Source organism: Puma concolor, chromosome E3, assembly GCF_028749965.1.
Source record: "Puma concolor isolate L17-30 chromosome E3, mPumCon1.1.hap2, whole genome shotgun sequence".
Taxonomy (NCBI): Eukaryota; Metazoa; Chordata; class Mammalia; order Carnivora; family Felidae; genus Puma; species Puma concolor.
Window position 1 is genome coordinate 38,782,715 of NC_141682.1, and position 12,851 is coordinate 38,795,565.

The 12,851-nt window shown below is 58.0% G+C and overlaps 1 protein-coding gene across 4 annotated transcripts in view; it reads right to left on the reverse strand.

Annotated features, from left to right (window-relative positions):
- The window catches only part of MGRN1 (mahogunin ring finger 1), a 53,686-nt gene that overhangs the window by 8,306 nt on the left and 32,529 nt on the right, over positions 1–12,851 (reverse strand). For 2 of the 4 annotated variants that reach the window (XM_086692184.1, XM_086692186.1), the window contains exons 6-13: positions 11,892–11,958; positions 11,189–11,238; positions 9,044–9,091; positions 8,376–8,444; positions 6,767–6,926; positions 4,670–4,779; positions 2,003–2,068; positions 223–449 (exon numbers count right to left, since the gene is read on the reverse strand). In XM_086692184.1, coding sequence (XP_086548310.1) covers positions 223–449; positions 2,003–2,068; positions 4,670–4,779; positions 6,767–6,926; positions 8,376–8,444; positions 9,044–9,091; positions 11,189–11,238; positions 11,892–11,958 — 797 coding nt within the window. The remainder of the gene's footprint in view (positions 1–222; positions 450–2,002; positions 2,069–4,669; positions 4,780–6,766; positions 6,927–8,375; positions 8,445–9,043; positions 9,092–11,188; positions 11,239–11,891; positions 11,959–12,851) is intronic. The other 2 variants (XM_086692185.1, XM_086692187.1) reach the window with 1 other exon arrangement.

Here is a 12,851-nt window from a genome sequence, read left to right on the forward strand (position 1 = left end):
GCTTTGCTGTCTCGTCTGTCGTAACCAGCCTTAGCCATAAACCTAACCTGCTACTGGTTCTTGGTTCCGGGGGTCATTCTGGTGAATTCCCCAACAGAGCACTGTAAAACTCAAGTGTCTGCACTTCTTCCCGGACACCGCAGACCCCCCGCCACCTGCCACAGAGCACCTGGCTGGGTTCCCACATGCCAACCCCCAAGGGGATCCTAGCGCCAGCCTCACCTGTCGGGGGATTTGCTCCTCGGCTTGCCCTTCTGGTGGCTGCTTTCCAGGATTCGGTCGATCCCAGCAAGGGGACAACCGGCCTGGGACAGGCCATCTGAGACGCCTGAGTAGGTGATCTCTTCGTAAAGGGGGGCTGAAGGGACGGCCGGGGAGATGGCCCGAAGGCCGTTGAGCGCCTCAAGCAGGGAGATGGGCTCATAGCCGGGTGGGATGCTGTCAGAGCTCTGTGGGGACAAGAGCAGGTGAGGGACGGGCTGGCCAGGCTCCCTGCCCACTGCCCTGGGCCACAAAGCCCCAGACACTGGCCTTGTGCCCCAGGGATGCTCTACTCCCCAGAACCTGCCTTCTGACCATCTCCTGTCCACTCTACCTTCCAGAGACCTATATCCACCTCCCTCAGAGGGACGCCAAGAACACCAGAGCAGCCTAAGACACCCTCTGAGGGCCCCCTTAGTCATCAGCTGCAGCCCTGGACACCCAAATGGCCCGCTCGGTGCCCGTGACGAAGGAAAAGAGGGCGCCTAGCAGAGCCTCCCCACCCCTGGTCTCGGCCAGCCCCTACCTGGCTTTCTGTTCCTGCCTGGCACATGTGGAGAGTGAGGGGTCAGAGAGAGAGAGGAGGGCTCAGGAGCGGGTGTAGAGCAAAGCCATGCCAAAGGCGGGAGAGCCCAGTGGAGCCGCGTGTGTTCTAGACCAGGGAGGGCCTGGCCCCGCAAGGAGCTCTGCCCAACACAGGCATCTGGCCCAACTCGAGATCCTCAGTGGGCCTGAAGCAAGCGTCCACAGGGGCTGATGCGTGTTCCAGGTGGTTCTAACGGGCACCCCTGGTTCAGAACCAGTCTCCTCCAGTGCTGGGAGAGGAGCACATCAACAGACTGAGACTTGCTTTAGGGTTAAAGGTGGGGAGATGCCCAGGTGCTGGGAAATGTCAGGCCCCCAGGCCACACTAAACAAGGTGAAGGGCAAACGCCCAGCTGCGCGCCCCAGGTAAAGCCCCACCCACCTGACCGCTCCCCAGAAGGAAGGGAGGGAGAGCCACCTTTCAGGGCAGCGACGGATCAACCCTGGAGACCAAAGGAAGGCAGAAAGGCTGGGGTGGGGGCTCCCTGCCCTCAGCACACAGCCTCCTGAGTCCCCTGCATTTGCTCCCAACCTGAACCTCCTCACCCTCCAAATGGGAAAAACCTCTACCTCCATCCCTGGGATGGCCCTCCAGGGATTTCCACCTCTCTAAGTTCTGCCAAGGGGCCACAGGCGTCAGTGAAGGCTCCAGGCAGAGGCCGCCCGCCTGCTCCCTGAGATGCAGGGAAAATGCAAGAAAACCAAGTCCTCGGCCCAAAGAGCTCACATCCAGGGGGAGAGGCAGAGGATGCAGGACAACAGGCAAGCGCGAGGAAGACTGTTTGCAAAAACTAGCAGCAACGTGAGTTCCACCTCCGACATCATTCCACTGCCAGCAAGAAAAAAAAGGGAAACGAGGCCACTGGGGACCACGGGCAGAAGCAGAGCTGGCGAGAAGGGGCAGCCTGAGGCGGGCGCCGTTGCCGCCTGGCAGCGGGGATCCGAGACACTGGCTTTTTGCCGACAGACCTTGAGCTTTGCTTGTTCCACAAAACTCCCTTCCTGGGCAGGGACGCCGGGACTGGGGAGAGTGGATTTGACAGATTAAATTAACCAAACACGTTAGCCTGGGGTGAAAATGACTTCCCATACTTGTCATTGGTTTAATCATTAGGGTGCGGGGCAAAGATGTAGCCATAGGGCCAAACACACTTACTGTTTCCCTTTTAGGTTTCTTGCTGGCCAGTGAGGCGGGGTGCGCCTTTGATTTTTTAAAGGGACACTGTCAAGATAAAAATCATACGTTTTACGACTGCCACCCCCCGAACGGCGCTGGAGCTGGCTGGCTGGGGTCTCTCAGCTTTGCCGGCCTCCAGGTCAGCCGTGAGCCTGTGCCTGGCAAACCGCACCTGCACGTGAAGTTCGGGGACCTGACCAAGTGCAGATTCTGCCCCAGGGGCCTGGGCCTGGACATTTATGCCATTGGTGGAGCCCATCCCTGTCCCACTGCCCACCCGTGGTCTGGGTCACCCCAAGAAGCCGGTCCTGGCCAGCACAGGCAGGAGAGTGGCCGGGCGCTCCCCACAAGTGGGCCCGGCTAGGCACAGGGAAGGGACAGGCTCCTGCCCGTTTTTGAGGCTCTGTATAAACTTATTACCAATGTCCAACTCCTCGAGGAAGCTGGGGAGAAAAATTGGTCCCAAATCACCCCTACTCATTGATAACATTAACAGACCCGCTGAAGAAAATTTGGCTTCTCTGTGGCGCTTCGTGGAAACTGCTTAGACGGGACACGTGGCAGAGAACAAGAACCCACGTACCCTACCTTAACCCTCTAGAGGGGAAGGCACTGGCCCTCCGGGGCAGGTGAAGCTTACAACCCAAGCCTCAGTGTGGATAAGAGGGGCAAACATGGAAGGTCAGGCCTGATGCTCAGACGCCAGGGCAGAGCCTGGAGTGGCACAGACAAGCAACAAAAAACCCGCCATCCACCCCTGGGTGTCCGTCCCTCCAAAACAGTGACTCCTCCATCAGGAACCAATCACACCTCAGCGCTGCTCCTCCCTCTACCGGAAGTACGCTGCTGGAGGAAGTATGTGATGTTCCTCGAGCCCAACATGAAATCTGCTGGAGGGCTGTTCTGGGAGTAGTAAGCCCTGGTGCCAACAGGGGCCCAGCAGGCAAAACACATAGTGTCGCTGGCCCGGGATGAGTGGGAGTGATGGGACCCCACCTTAGGGCAGCCTTGTGTCTGCTCCAGCTGTGAGACCACAGGTTCATATTTTGAAAGAGAAGCCAGAAATCTGAGTCTTAAGGAAAATTTCCAGACTTTCTTTTTTTTTATGTTTATTTATTTTTGAGAGGGAGAGAGAGAGAGAGTCCCCACACACGCACAAGGTGGGGAGGGGCAGAGAGGAGAGACAGAATCCCAAGCAGGCTCCGTACATCAGCGCAGAGCCTGACACAGGGCTCAAACTCACAAACCACAAGACCATGATCTGCGTCAAGTTCAAGAGTCAGACACTTAACCGACTGCGTCACCCGGGAGCCCCTACAGACTTTTAAACATTGGAGCAAGGGGCTCCTGGGTGGCTCAGTTGGCTGAACACCTGACTCTTGGTTTTGGCTCAGGTCACGATCCCAGGGTCGTGGGATCAAATCCTGTGGTGGGCTGCATGCTGAGCGTGGAGCCTGCTTAAGATTCTGTCTCCCCGCTGTCCCTCCTCCCACTCACGCTCTCTCTCCCTCTAAAACAAAAAAAAATTTAAATAAACAAGCAAACTTTGGCCCAATATTCAGAAACACCATATGGGCCAAACATTACACCCACCGGCCCAATGCAGGAACCCATCTTGTGGGTGTGCAAACCACAGGGTTTGGGTCCTTTGTCCCATGTAGACAGTTGGCAGGGCCTCTAAGAATCAATGAATCCCAACAACCTCAGCCGAGAGCCAAGAACATAGACCCACTGGCTGACAACTGCTGTGGCCGTCTGGGACCCAGGAGCTCAAGACCTCTGCCTGCTCCTGGCCCCTTTCTGCCCTGCCTGCCCTGCCAGCCTCCCCTTCCCACCCTATCCCTGTCTCCATGTGCCTCTCTGCCCATGTCTCAATACCTACCTTCCTGCCCTCATTCCTGTCTCTCTTCATCTCTCCTGGTGTCTCTCTCCGTGTCTCTGTGATTCTGTGTCTCTGCTCATCTCTCTGCCTATCTTTCTGTGTCTCTACATCTCTCCCTGCCTTCTGCCTATCTCTTGAGCCAGAGAGCCATCTCTCCCCCCAAAGCCTGACTCCGACTCCCCTCATCTGCCAGCACAAGCTCTACCTTATGGTTTCCCGGAAGCAAGGTGGACACCTGCCAACGTGCCCTCCTGTGTGTCCAGGCCAGACACCCCTTTTCAGGGGCAGAGAACACGTGGCAGACATGTTGCAGCCGTCCTCTGGACGACACCTCACTTCCCAGGACCCACAGAGTGGCCCATGGCTGGTAGAATGATGGTGACAGACGCTCCAAGGTTACCTGCCATCGGGTGTCCCTTGCTCTTGGCAAACAACAACACGCCCCGGAGCCGGGGCTCACTGGGCCCGGCCTGGATCACCCTGGTCAACCTCACCACCACTTGTGGCAGGCAGATGAGGGCAGAGGCTCAGAGAGGCGGAAGACACAGAGGGAGGCAGGCAGTCTGGCCCCGCCCTTCCTTCCAGCCACACTTTCAGAGTCCCTGACCAGCAAGGCCCCACTGGGAACCTGAAGCCACTAACACAAAGGTAAGCCCTGAGGGCATCTGGACGCCTGAGGGTCTCTGCAAGTGGTCAGGGGCTTCCTGCAGACCCCCTCCTGACTCTGCTGCACACCCCTCAACAAAGAAGAAAGAGGCACTTACGGAATGCTCATCGTGGTCCATGCTCTGGGCCAGAACAGGGCTGAAGGAGACCGGAGACAGGGCTCCTGGCTTCTTCCTCACCGCCCGGATCTGCAGGAGGGCCCGGAAAGCTATGGCAGAGGGAAAGGCGCCCATCAGGTAAGGGGCAGCCAGTTCCAGCACCACTGCACCTCCCCAGGCTCCGGGGATGCTGGCCACCCACCCTACAGTGGTCCTGGGTCAAGCCACGTTTCCGAATCCGAAGCAAAACAGAGTCATAATGAAACAGCCCAGAAGAGAGCTCTCTCCCCCGGGTCCCGCACTGTCCCCAGCTCAAGCAGAGCTGCTAGGGCAGCAGGCAGGGCATGGTAGCGTCTCACATGCCAAAGCCCCCACCATGCACTCAACGGTGAGCGTGGCTGGGTCACACCTGGTGACCAGCTAAAAGCCGAGTGGGCCTGGACACTGGCCAGTGTCTTCCTGGAAGTTATACCAAGGGCAGGCAGACGTATGTACGTGAACGTCGCCGACGGCACCTTCTCTATCCCGGGAAACGAGAAGCAGCACAGAGTTGGGAATAAGTTAGGAGGCAAACTATTGATGGTATAACGTCAGGCCCACTAACAAGAGTGTAACGTTTACGAGAAGTGCACACACACAACACACAGTCACAAACTGCATCAGCACTCGCTGCAACAAGACCAGAGACAACCACATCCTCAGTGTGAGCAGCAGTCACCCCAGGTTGCGGGCCCCAGAGACAAGGGTCCTGGTCCAGCTCGTCCGGCCCAAGTGCTACATACATCTGCCAGGGACCCTCGCTCTAGGCTGTCTAGACCCTGGGCCTCCAGATCATATGCACCCCACACCCCTGAAAATGCCCAGGAGGCGAGGCACGTGGGGGAGGTCGGGGCTCAGACAGCAGAGGCTACCGGCCCTCCATGGTACAACTGCCCCAGCACAGGCTGGGGGCCCCGCCGCCTGTCCCTCCAGGGCCAGCACACGGCCCCCCTGCAGCCTCCCCTCCCAACCCCCAACACCTCATCAGGGCTGGGCTCCGGACCCCACACACCCCACGGCCTCATCCTCTACCTCCACGTGCTCAGCCTGCCCTGCGGTCCGTGCACACACCTGTCTATCTCAGGGGACAACCAGTGGAGACCCACCCCCGCCCCTTACTAGCTGTGACCTTGCACAGGTTTCCTCTGAGCCCCGGAGAGTGATGATAAGACAAGCATGGCAGTTCTGGTCACACAGCTGCATTCTGACTCGGGAGCATGGGGTGAAGCAGGAGTACCCCCTCCCCCGCCCCCAGCCCCAAGGACGCTGTGACCAGCACACCCAGGTGTGAAACGGCAGGAAGGCTTTCTCCAAAAAGCCATCATCTACCTACTAAATGATGACACCTGCAGCTCCGGTGAGCGGTGAGCGGGCTCTCTCCTCACCCACACCCTGGTCCCTCCCTGCCGGGACCCACCCACGAGCCTGATGCTCATTTTGATCCGTGGGATTTTCTGCCCTGAGAATGTTTAAATTCCTCCACTGGAAGACAAACACCATTCAGAATCACAGTCCATGCAGTAAATTTGAGAAAATGTCTGAAGTGCTCCAGGAAACCAATCCCTCAATCACTTTCCACCTAGCTCACTTCCCACCTCACCGGGATGGTTTTTTAAATCAAAATATTTTCCATGTAACATTTAAAGATTTGAGGGGCAGCGGGGTGGCTCAGTCGGTGAAGTGTCCGACTCTTGATTTGGACTCAGGTCACGATCTCACAGTTCGCTGGGCTCTGTGCTGACATCACGGAGCCTGCTTGGGATTCTCTCTCTCTTGCTCTGACCGCCCCGCCCCCTGCACACGCACGCTCTCTCAAAACAAATGAAATAAAAGTATTTTTAAAAATAAATAAAGATTTGATTCACTGGTCGATTTCTGTCCAGCTGCAATTTCATTGCAAGAACCTCCTTGGCGCACCCTCCCCGGCCATTAACTCCCCGAGTCTAATTTTCTGAGGAGGGGGGCCACGCAGGCGCGAGCGGGGTCGCCGTGGCTGCTAACCACCCGCGCCACCTCCACGTCGCATTCGCCGTGCCCTGGGCGGGAGGCCCCACTCACGCAGCCGGCAGATGGGGCAGTTGCTGGCCTGGTAGCGCAACGTGTCGGCGCATGAGTTGCACAGGCACAGGTGCCGGCAGGGCAGGATCAGCGTGTCCCGCAGGTCCGACAGGCACACCACACACTCGTTGCTGTTGTCGCTGTTCTCCTCGTCCGACGGCTGCAGGGACACGAAGGGCCCCGGGGTCGGTGGGCTCCCACGGGCCAGAGGAAGGGGCCGGGGCGGGGAGGGGGGCGGGCAGGCGTTTCCGTCCCTGGCCGTCCCCCCGGCCGTCCCCCGCCTCCCCTGGGGGCTGCTGTGGCAGAGGGGAGCGAGCCCAAGAGAGCAGAAGAAGGTCACCCCGGAGCAGGACTCCCTCGGGACACGTGGCCCAGAGCCGCACTCACAGGGCACCAAGCTCCGTCCCGGCCTGTGTGCGGCCCAGCACAGAGGACAGCCTGGGACTCCCACCCACACACATACCAAACCCCGAAAGTTCTGGTCTCCTTCTATTCCTCAGAACCAAAAAGAAAACGTGGAAAGGACCCAACACTACGGAGCAAGTCTTGCACAGGGTACCCACTTACTGGGTTAAAGCAGAAAAGGACTGACATGCCCTACCCGCCTAATCGAAATGAGTGTCTGGATCAGAAGACGGCAACACTGCACAACAGGAAGCTGTGGCCCCACCACCCGTTTCCATAAATAAAGTTTTACTGGAAGTTTACAGCCTTGCCCCCTGGTTTCCAGACGGCTACGGCTACTTGCGCGCTACACGTAAAATCAGGGCACTGAATGGACACGACAGACACGGTACGGCCAGTACAGTTAAAATATATACTTCTGGGCCCTTAACAGAAAGTCGGCCAGCCTCCAGTGTTAGCATGTGAGACACACACAGGGCACTCACTTGAGGCTAAGGGCCTGATCAAGCACCAAGCTGCCCTGACTTCCAGCTTCTAGTGGGTTCCAGAGATCACAGAAGCTGGGGTGCAAGACTTCCAGACATTTTTAAGAGATGGCACTTTCACTTGTGCCTTTAAAACGATGACAAAGGCACAGGTTGATGCTCTGCTACCCTTCTCTGGCTGCGCCGGACCACGGCCCTGTCAGACACACGTTTCAGTTACAAGTGTGCAGGCGCTCGTGGCTGGGAGGTGAGCCGGCTGGCGGAGGGTAGCACGGGGTCCCGCAGCCCCAGGCTATCTCTGCTAACCTGACGGGTGGCCACCCAATGGTGTTAACAAGCCAGGGAATCTGCTGGAAAAAGGACAAAATATCCCATAGATCCTGTTCACTTACTGATTTATTATTATTTTTAAGTAATCTCTACGCCCAACATGGGGCTCCAACCTACAACCTCCAGATCAAGAGTCACACGCTGTACTGGCTGAGCCAGCCAGGCACCCGTCTCTGTTAAAAAGGTAAGGAAAAATGGAGCCTGGGGTCCCAGGGCCTCCAGGAGAAGGCACACAAGGGGACTAGCTCATCCACCACCAGCCCACGGGCCCTGGCCAGGACTGGGAGATCCAGGCAAGTCCCTCCAGGAACCTGCTCCTATATGGGTGGAAGGAAAGCTAGGGAGGGAGGTCCATCTGAAGTCTGGCGGGTGTCACTACAAGCACATACCTTTGTCTCCTGGTTGTTCTTGTTCTCGATGCCATAGATCTCCTGCAGCAGGTAGCTGACCCGGTCCACCTGGAGAGCAGAGAGGTAGCCGGGCACTTGCCCGCCCCCACTCAAGGGCTCCTCTGCACCCACCTGGCCCAACAACACTTCCCGGGGGCCGGACCTGGTTCCCAGAGCAGTCGTGGTTTGAAATTCTGTCCACCCGCACCTCAGGGAACGGGCCCCATGCCAGGAGAAGGGCAGAGAATCTACTACCTGCCCGGCCCAACCAGTTGCACGGGCAATAGGACGGGAGGCCCGGTGGTTCTGCCCCCTGGGGGGCATGGTGCCAACCTCTATATGGGCCAGGCAACCATACCCTCTGCCCACCTTACCATCCCCCTCCCCAGAGAAAAACTACTTAGAACCCACCAGTCACGAGCTGCACAAGAGTGACCAGTCAGCCCTTACACTGACCAAGTTCAGAAGCAGCCTGAGCTGCTGTGTTTCCCACACGGGTCTATGGACCACAAACACGCCCTGTGCAGCTAGACGAGACTCAGGGCTAGGAGTCAATGCTAGGACACGGGCACATGCACACACCCGAGGAGGCAGATCCAGACTTCCCAGGGCCCAGATGATGACCCTGGAGTCAAAAGGGATCTTGATGTTTCTTCTACCAGACTTACAATTTGCTTCTGCTTTAAAGGTTTCACAGAGAAGCTACCGTCGACGTGCTACAGGGGAGAAAGATGCAGAGATCAACTCAGTCAAGCGGGTACCACTTAGCACTCTGCTTGGCAAGCTGCAGGCCGTTCCCCAGCCGTTCCACACCCACAGCTGAAGGACGGAGCCCAGCCAGTGTCTCCAAATGTGGCCCTTTGACTGGGCCTCGAAACTACCTAGAGGACCACCTCCTGGGTCCGCCCTGACGCAAGTAACCCACTTTCTCTGGGTAGTTCTCTTAAGCACATTCAGGTTTATGACCATCGGCTGGAGTTCTTAGAGCCTCCCAATAGCAAGAAGCAGCACCTGGATGGCAAGAACTAAGACAACCGAGTTCTAACCCCGAAAGGGCACGGCCCAGCCAGGAAGATAAAGCATGCACACGCACACGTACACAGGAAAGCCCCAAGTCTAAACACGCCAAGAACTAAAGAGGATAGATGTGTTTGGTGGTATCTGGGGAGGCACACCACCGGGAGATGGAGGAGGTTAATTAAGGGACAAGACCTGAGATCTTGCAACAACACCAGTTGCCCCTCCGAGTCAACGGAGACCAACACTAGGCATTTTCAGGATGACAGACTCCAAAAATAAAGCAGTTTCTCATTGGGCTCTAGACTGGAAAGGCCAACGGCATGTTTGCCATTGACGGCCCCTAACTCCGCCAGAGCAACGCACAGGAAACACCATCCCTTCTGACAAGGCCGGGCTTGGGGAGCGTAGCTGGTGAGGGAGAGGCCCAACCTCTGCCCTGGGCGCTCTGTGTCACCAGCCCCTGGGGCTGGGCAGGGGGAGGCAGGGGGCACAAGACAGATGATTTAAAAAGGGGCCTCAGGCCCAGCTGCACTAATCCCTGGGGTGTCTGGAAAGACCCAGAACACAGGGAGGAGTTGGGCACTGCCCTTAATGCTCTCAAGAATGCAGACACACACCGGGCTGAGAAGGCTGGGGGTCAGCAGATGCCCATGTGCAGTGCAAAGCCCAGAAGAAGCAGCCTGAGCCTGCTTTCCTCATGGGGTCCCTGATCCTCGTCCACCCAGGCCACAGGCCGGTGCTGAAAACGCTTTACAATCTCAAAGTGCAGGCCAATGTTCTGGGGACGTGGGGCTGTAAGCCATGGCCTTCTCCAACAGGGACTCACCCCACCACCTCCAGCAAGGGTCTCGGTGAGCAGGGATCTGCTCCCAACACAGCCACGCACGTGCGTGCTGCATGAACACACACACAACTGCTGGCCCCCATGAATGGCAGTGACCCCATGACATCCTAACACGGAGACAATGGGGAGGCTGACAATCCCCACCACCACAGCCAACACACCCACCGCACCCTAAGTACTGTGGCCACGACACACGAACAGCAGGGGAGACTGGGAACTCAGGTCCACACAGACGAACGAACATCTAAGTTCAAATACACATCAGGCCGAAGGTAGCATTAAGTGAATCCTTGGACGTAAATGGCCTCTTATATGTGAGGCATCCCCAACTCAGGGACCCCAGGAGGGCCTAGATGTGACCCAAGGACACGACAAACAATTGGCCCAGTTCTGTCCTCACAGACACCAGAAGTAAGTACAACAAATATCTGCCCCAGAAGTCTGAAAGGCCGCAGTGGGATGTGAGGTCAACCCAGCTCCATGGGACCAGGGTGACACAGCCACCTGGAGGGACGGCACAGCAGGCATGCAAGGACCAGGCCAGGCTAACAGGTTCCCATGGCCCTGGTGGGAAAGGCGGGGGTCCTGGGTGGTGACAACCCTGGATGACCCCTCCACATCCCAGAGAGAAGCTGGTCTATGAGCAGAGTCCTCCACGGGGGTGTCTGCGCCCCTATGCTGGCAGGTTACAGGGGGTTCTACAGGAGATGCCCCCTTACCACACACCAGACACCCTTTGAAAACCCTCCCGCAGGGGATGCTGCTTCAAAGCCCAGCCTCCTGGAGCCCAGAATATGTGGAGAGCCTCCCACCTGCCCTGAACGTCAGGGCACTAAGCCCATTTGGCCAAGGCCCAGACCCCAAGTTCAAACTTCTAGTTTCAAAACAGCACCCCTCTGCCCAGAGCTCCCAAGTCACAGTCAGAGTTAAGGGGCAGGGTGGCACTCACCTTTTCAAAGGCAGCCAAGAGCACGTGGGCGTGGCCGGTCACCTCCACAACTGCCCGGGGGGAAAGAGGAACCGGTGGTCAGAGCTGGCCTCAGTCCCTCCTCTGCCCCCAACCCTGAACTTCTTCCTAGCTGGTGCTTTCCCAGGCTCTCTGCCAGAGACCCCAAAACCTAGGGAGGACCGTCCTCATCTTGCCTTCCTCTGCCTGGGGGCCCACTGCTCCCTCTGGCCACATCTCCACGGCTGGCTCTGCACGGAGGGACATTTCCGCAGGGCCGAGGAGCTGGGACTCGGCCGGCAGGGCTCCCACGCTGGGGGCTGGGGGGCTGCAGCCCACAGCAGTGGCAAGCCCGGCAGGAGGACACAGGGCCGGTCAGCCAATGAGAGTGGCTGCCCTGCTCTCTGGTCTTCCATCGACCCGCTGGGGGCGGACATAAAACCTGAGGCCTGTCTAGCGGCTGCTACCACAGTGGAAGCCAGGCAGCTGGCAATTCCTGAGTCGGGAGAAGGAGCTGAAGGGAGGGCCCCACAGCCCAGGAGGGGGCCCGACAGACGGACAGCTTGGGGCTTGAACCCTACAGCCTTAAAAGTGCTAAGTGGGCTGAGCCAACATCTTTCACCACGTCTGGAATCAACTCCTCGGCTGATTGAGGAGAGAAGCGTCCATGGCCTGGAAGGGGGATGCACAAGGAAAGGCCGCTCACCATCTCCTTCATCTACCACGGCCTGGATGACCACTGGAAACACGCCCCGGTCCAGGTCAAAGTTCAACTGAGGAGAAAACGAAGAGAAAACAGTCAGACTGAGCTGGAGGGAGGAGGCGCGGTGAGCAGGATGGCGTCGCGGCAGAGCTCATGCGGACACAGACAAAACGGCGAGGGAAGACAGACGTCAGGCTGCACTTTTCCCATTTCGGCGAAATAGATAAAAATGACTGACGTGGCAAACACGTGTAACTCAGTGGCATTAAGTACATTTGTAAGGCCACGTTCACCACCTCCACCATCCATTTCCAGAACACTCTTCATGTCCCCACAGGAACCCTGTCCCCATCACCACTCACTCCCCAGCCCTCCCCACCTGCTAAGCCCCACTGTGTCCATAGGTACGTCCGGTCTGGGCATCGATTTTTTCTGTCTGGCCTCCTTCAGTGAGCACCATGTTTTCAAGGTTCACCCATGCCACACGCGTGCCAGTGCTCCCTCCCTAAGGCTGAGTGACACTCCCACCACACGGCCAGACCACACTCGACCACTCCCAGCTAAGGGACACCTGGGTTGTTCCCCTTTGGGTGCCACGAGCACCGAAGGACAGCATCCATCTGAGCCATTTTCCGTCCTCCTGGGTGGGCACCAGAGGAGAAGGGAGCGGCGACACCGTGGCAGGCGGATGAGCTCAAGGAGAAACCCTCTCTCACTTTTCCTTCTCCTCCGTGGCTCCCAGCTGCCCCCTGGCCAAAGACCGCTCTCCTCCCCACATGTGTCTCCCTGGGCGTAGTCCATCCACATCGGCTCACCAGCAGGGCCACAGGACAGAGGTGACCACTGCGGTCACCCGAAGCAGGGCTGCAAGGGGAGGCCCAGAAGGTGCCTGTGGGTCTCAGGCTGCCAGTGGGAGGCGGGACTGGGAGGGGCCAGGTGTTAGGATGGAGTCTGGCTCCACCA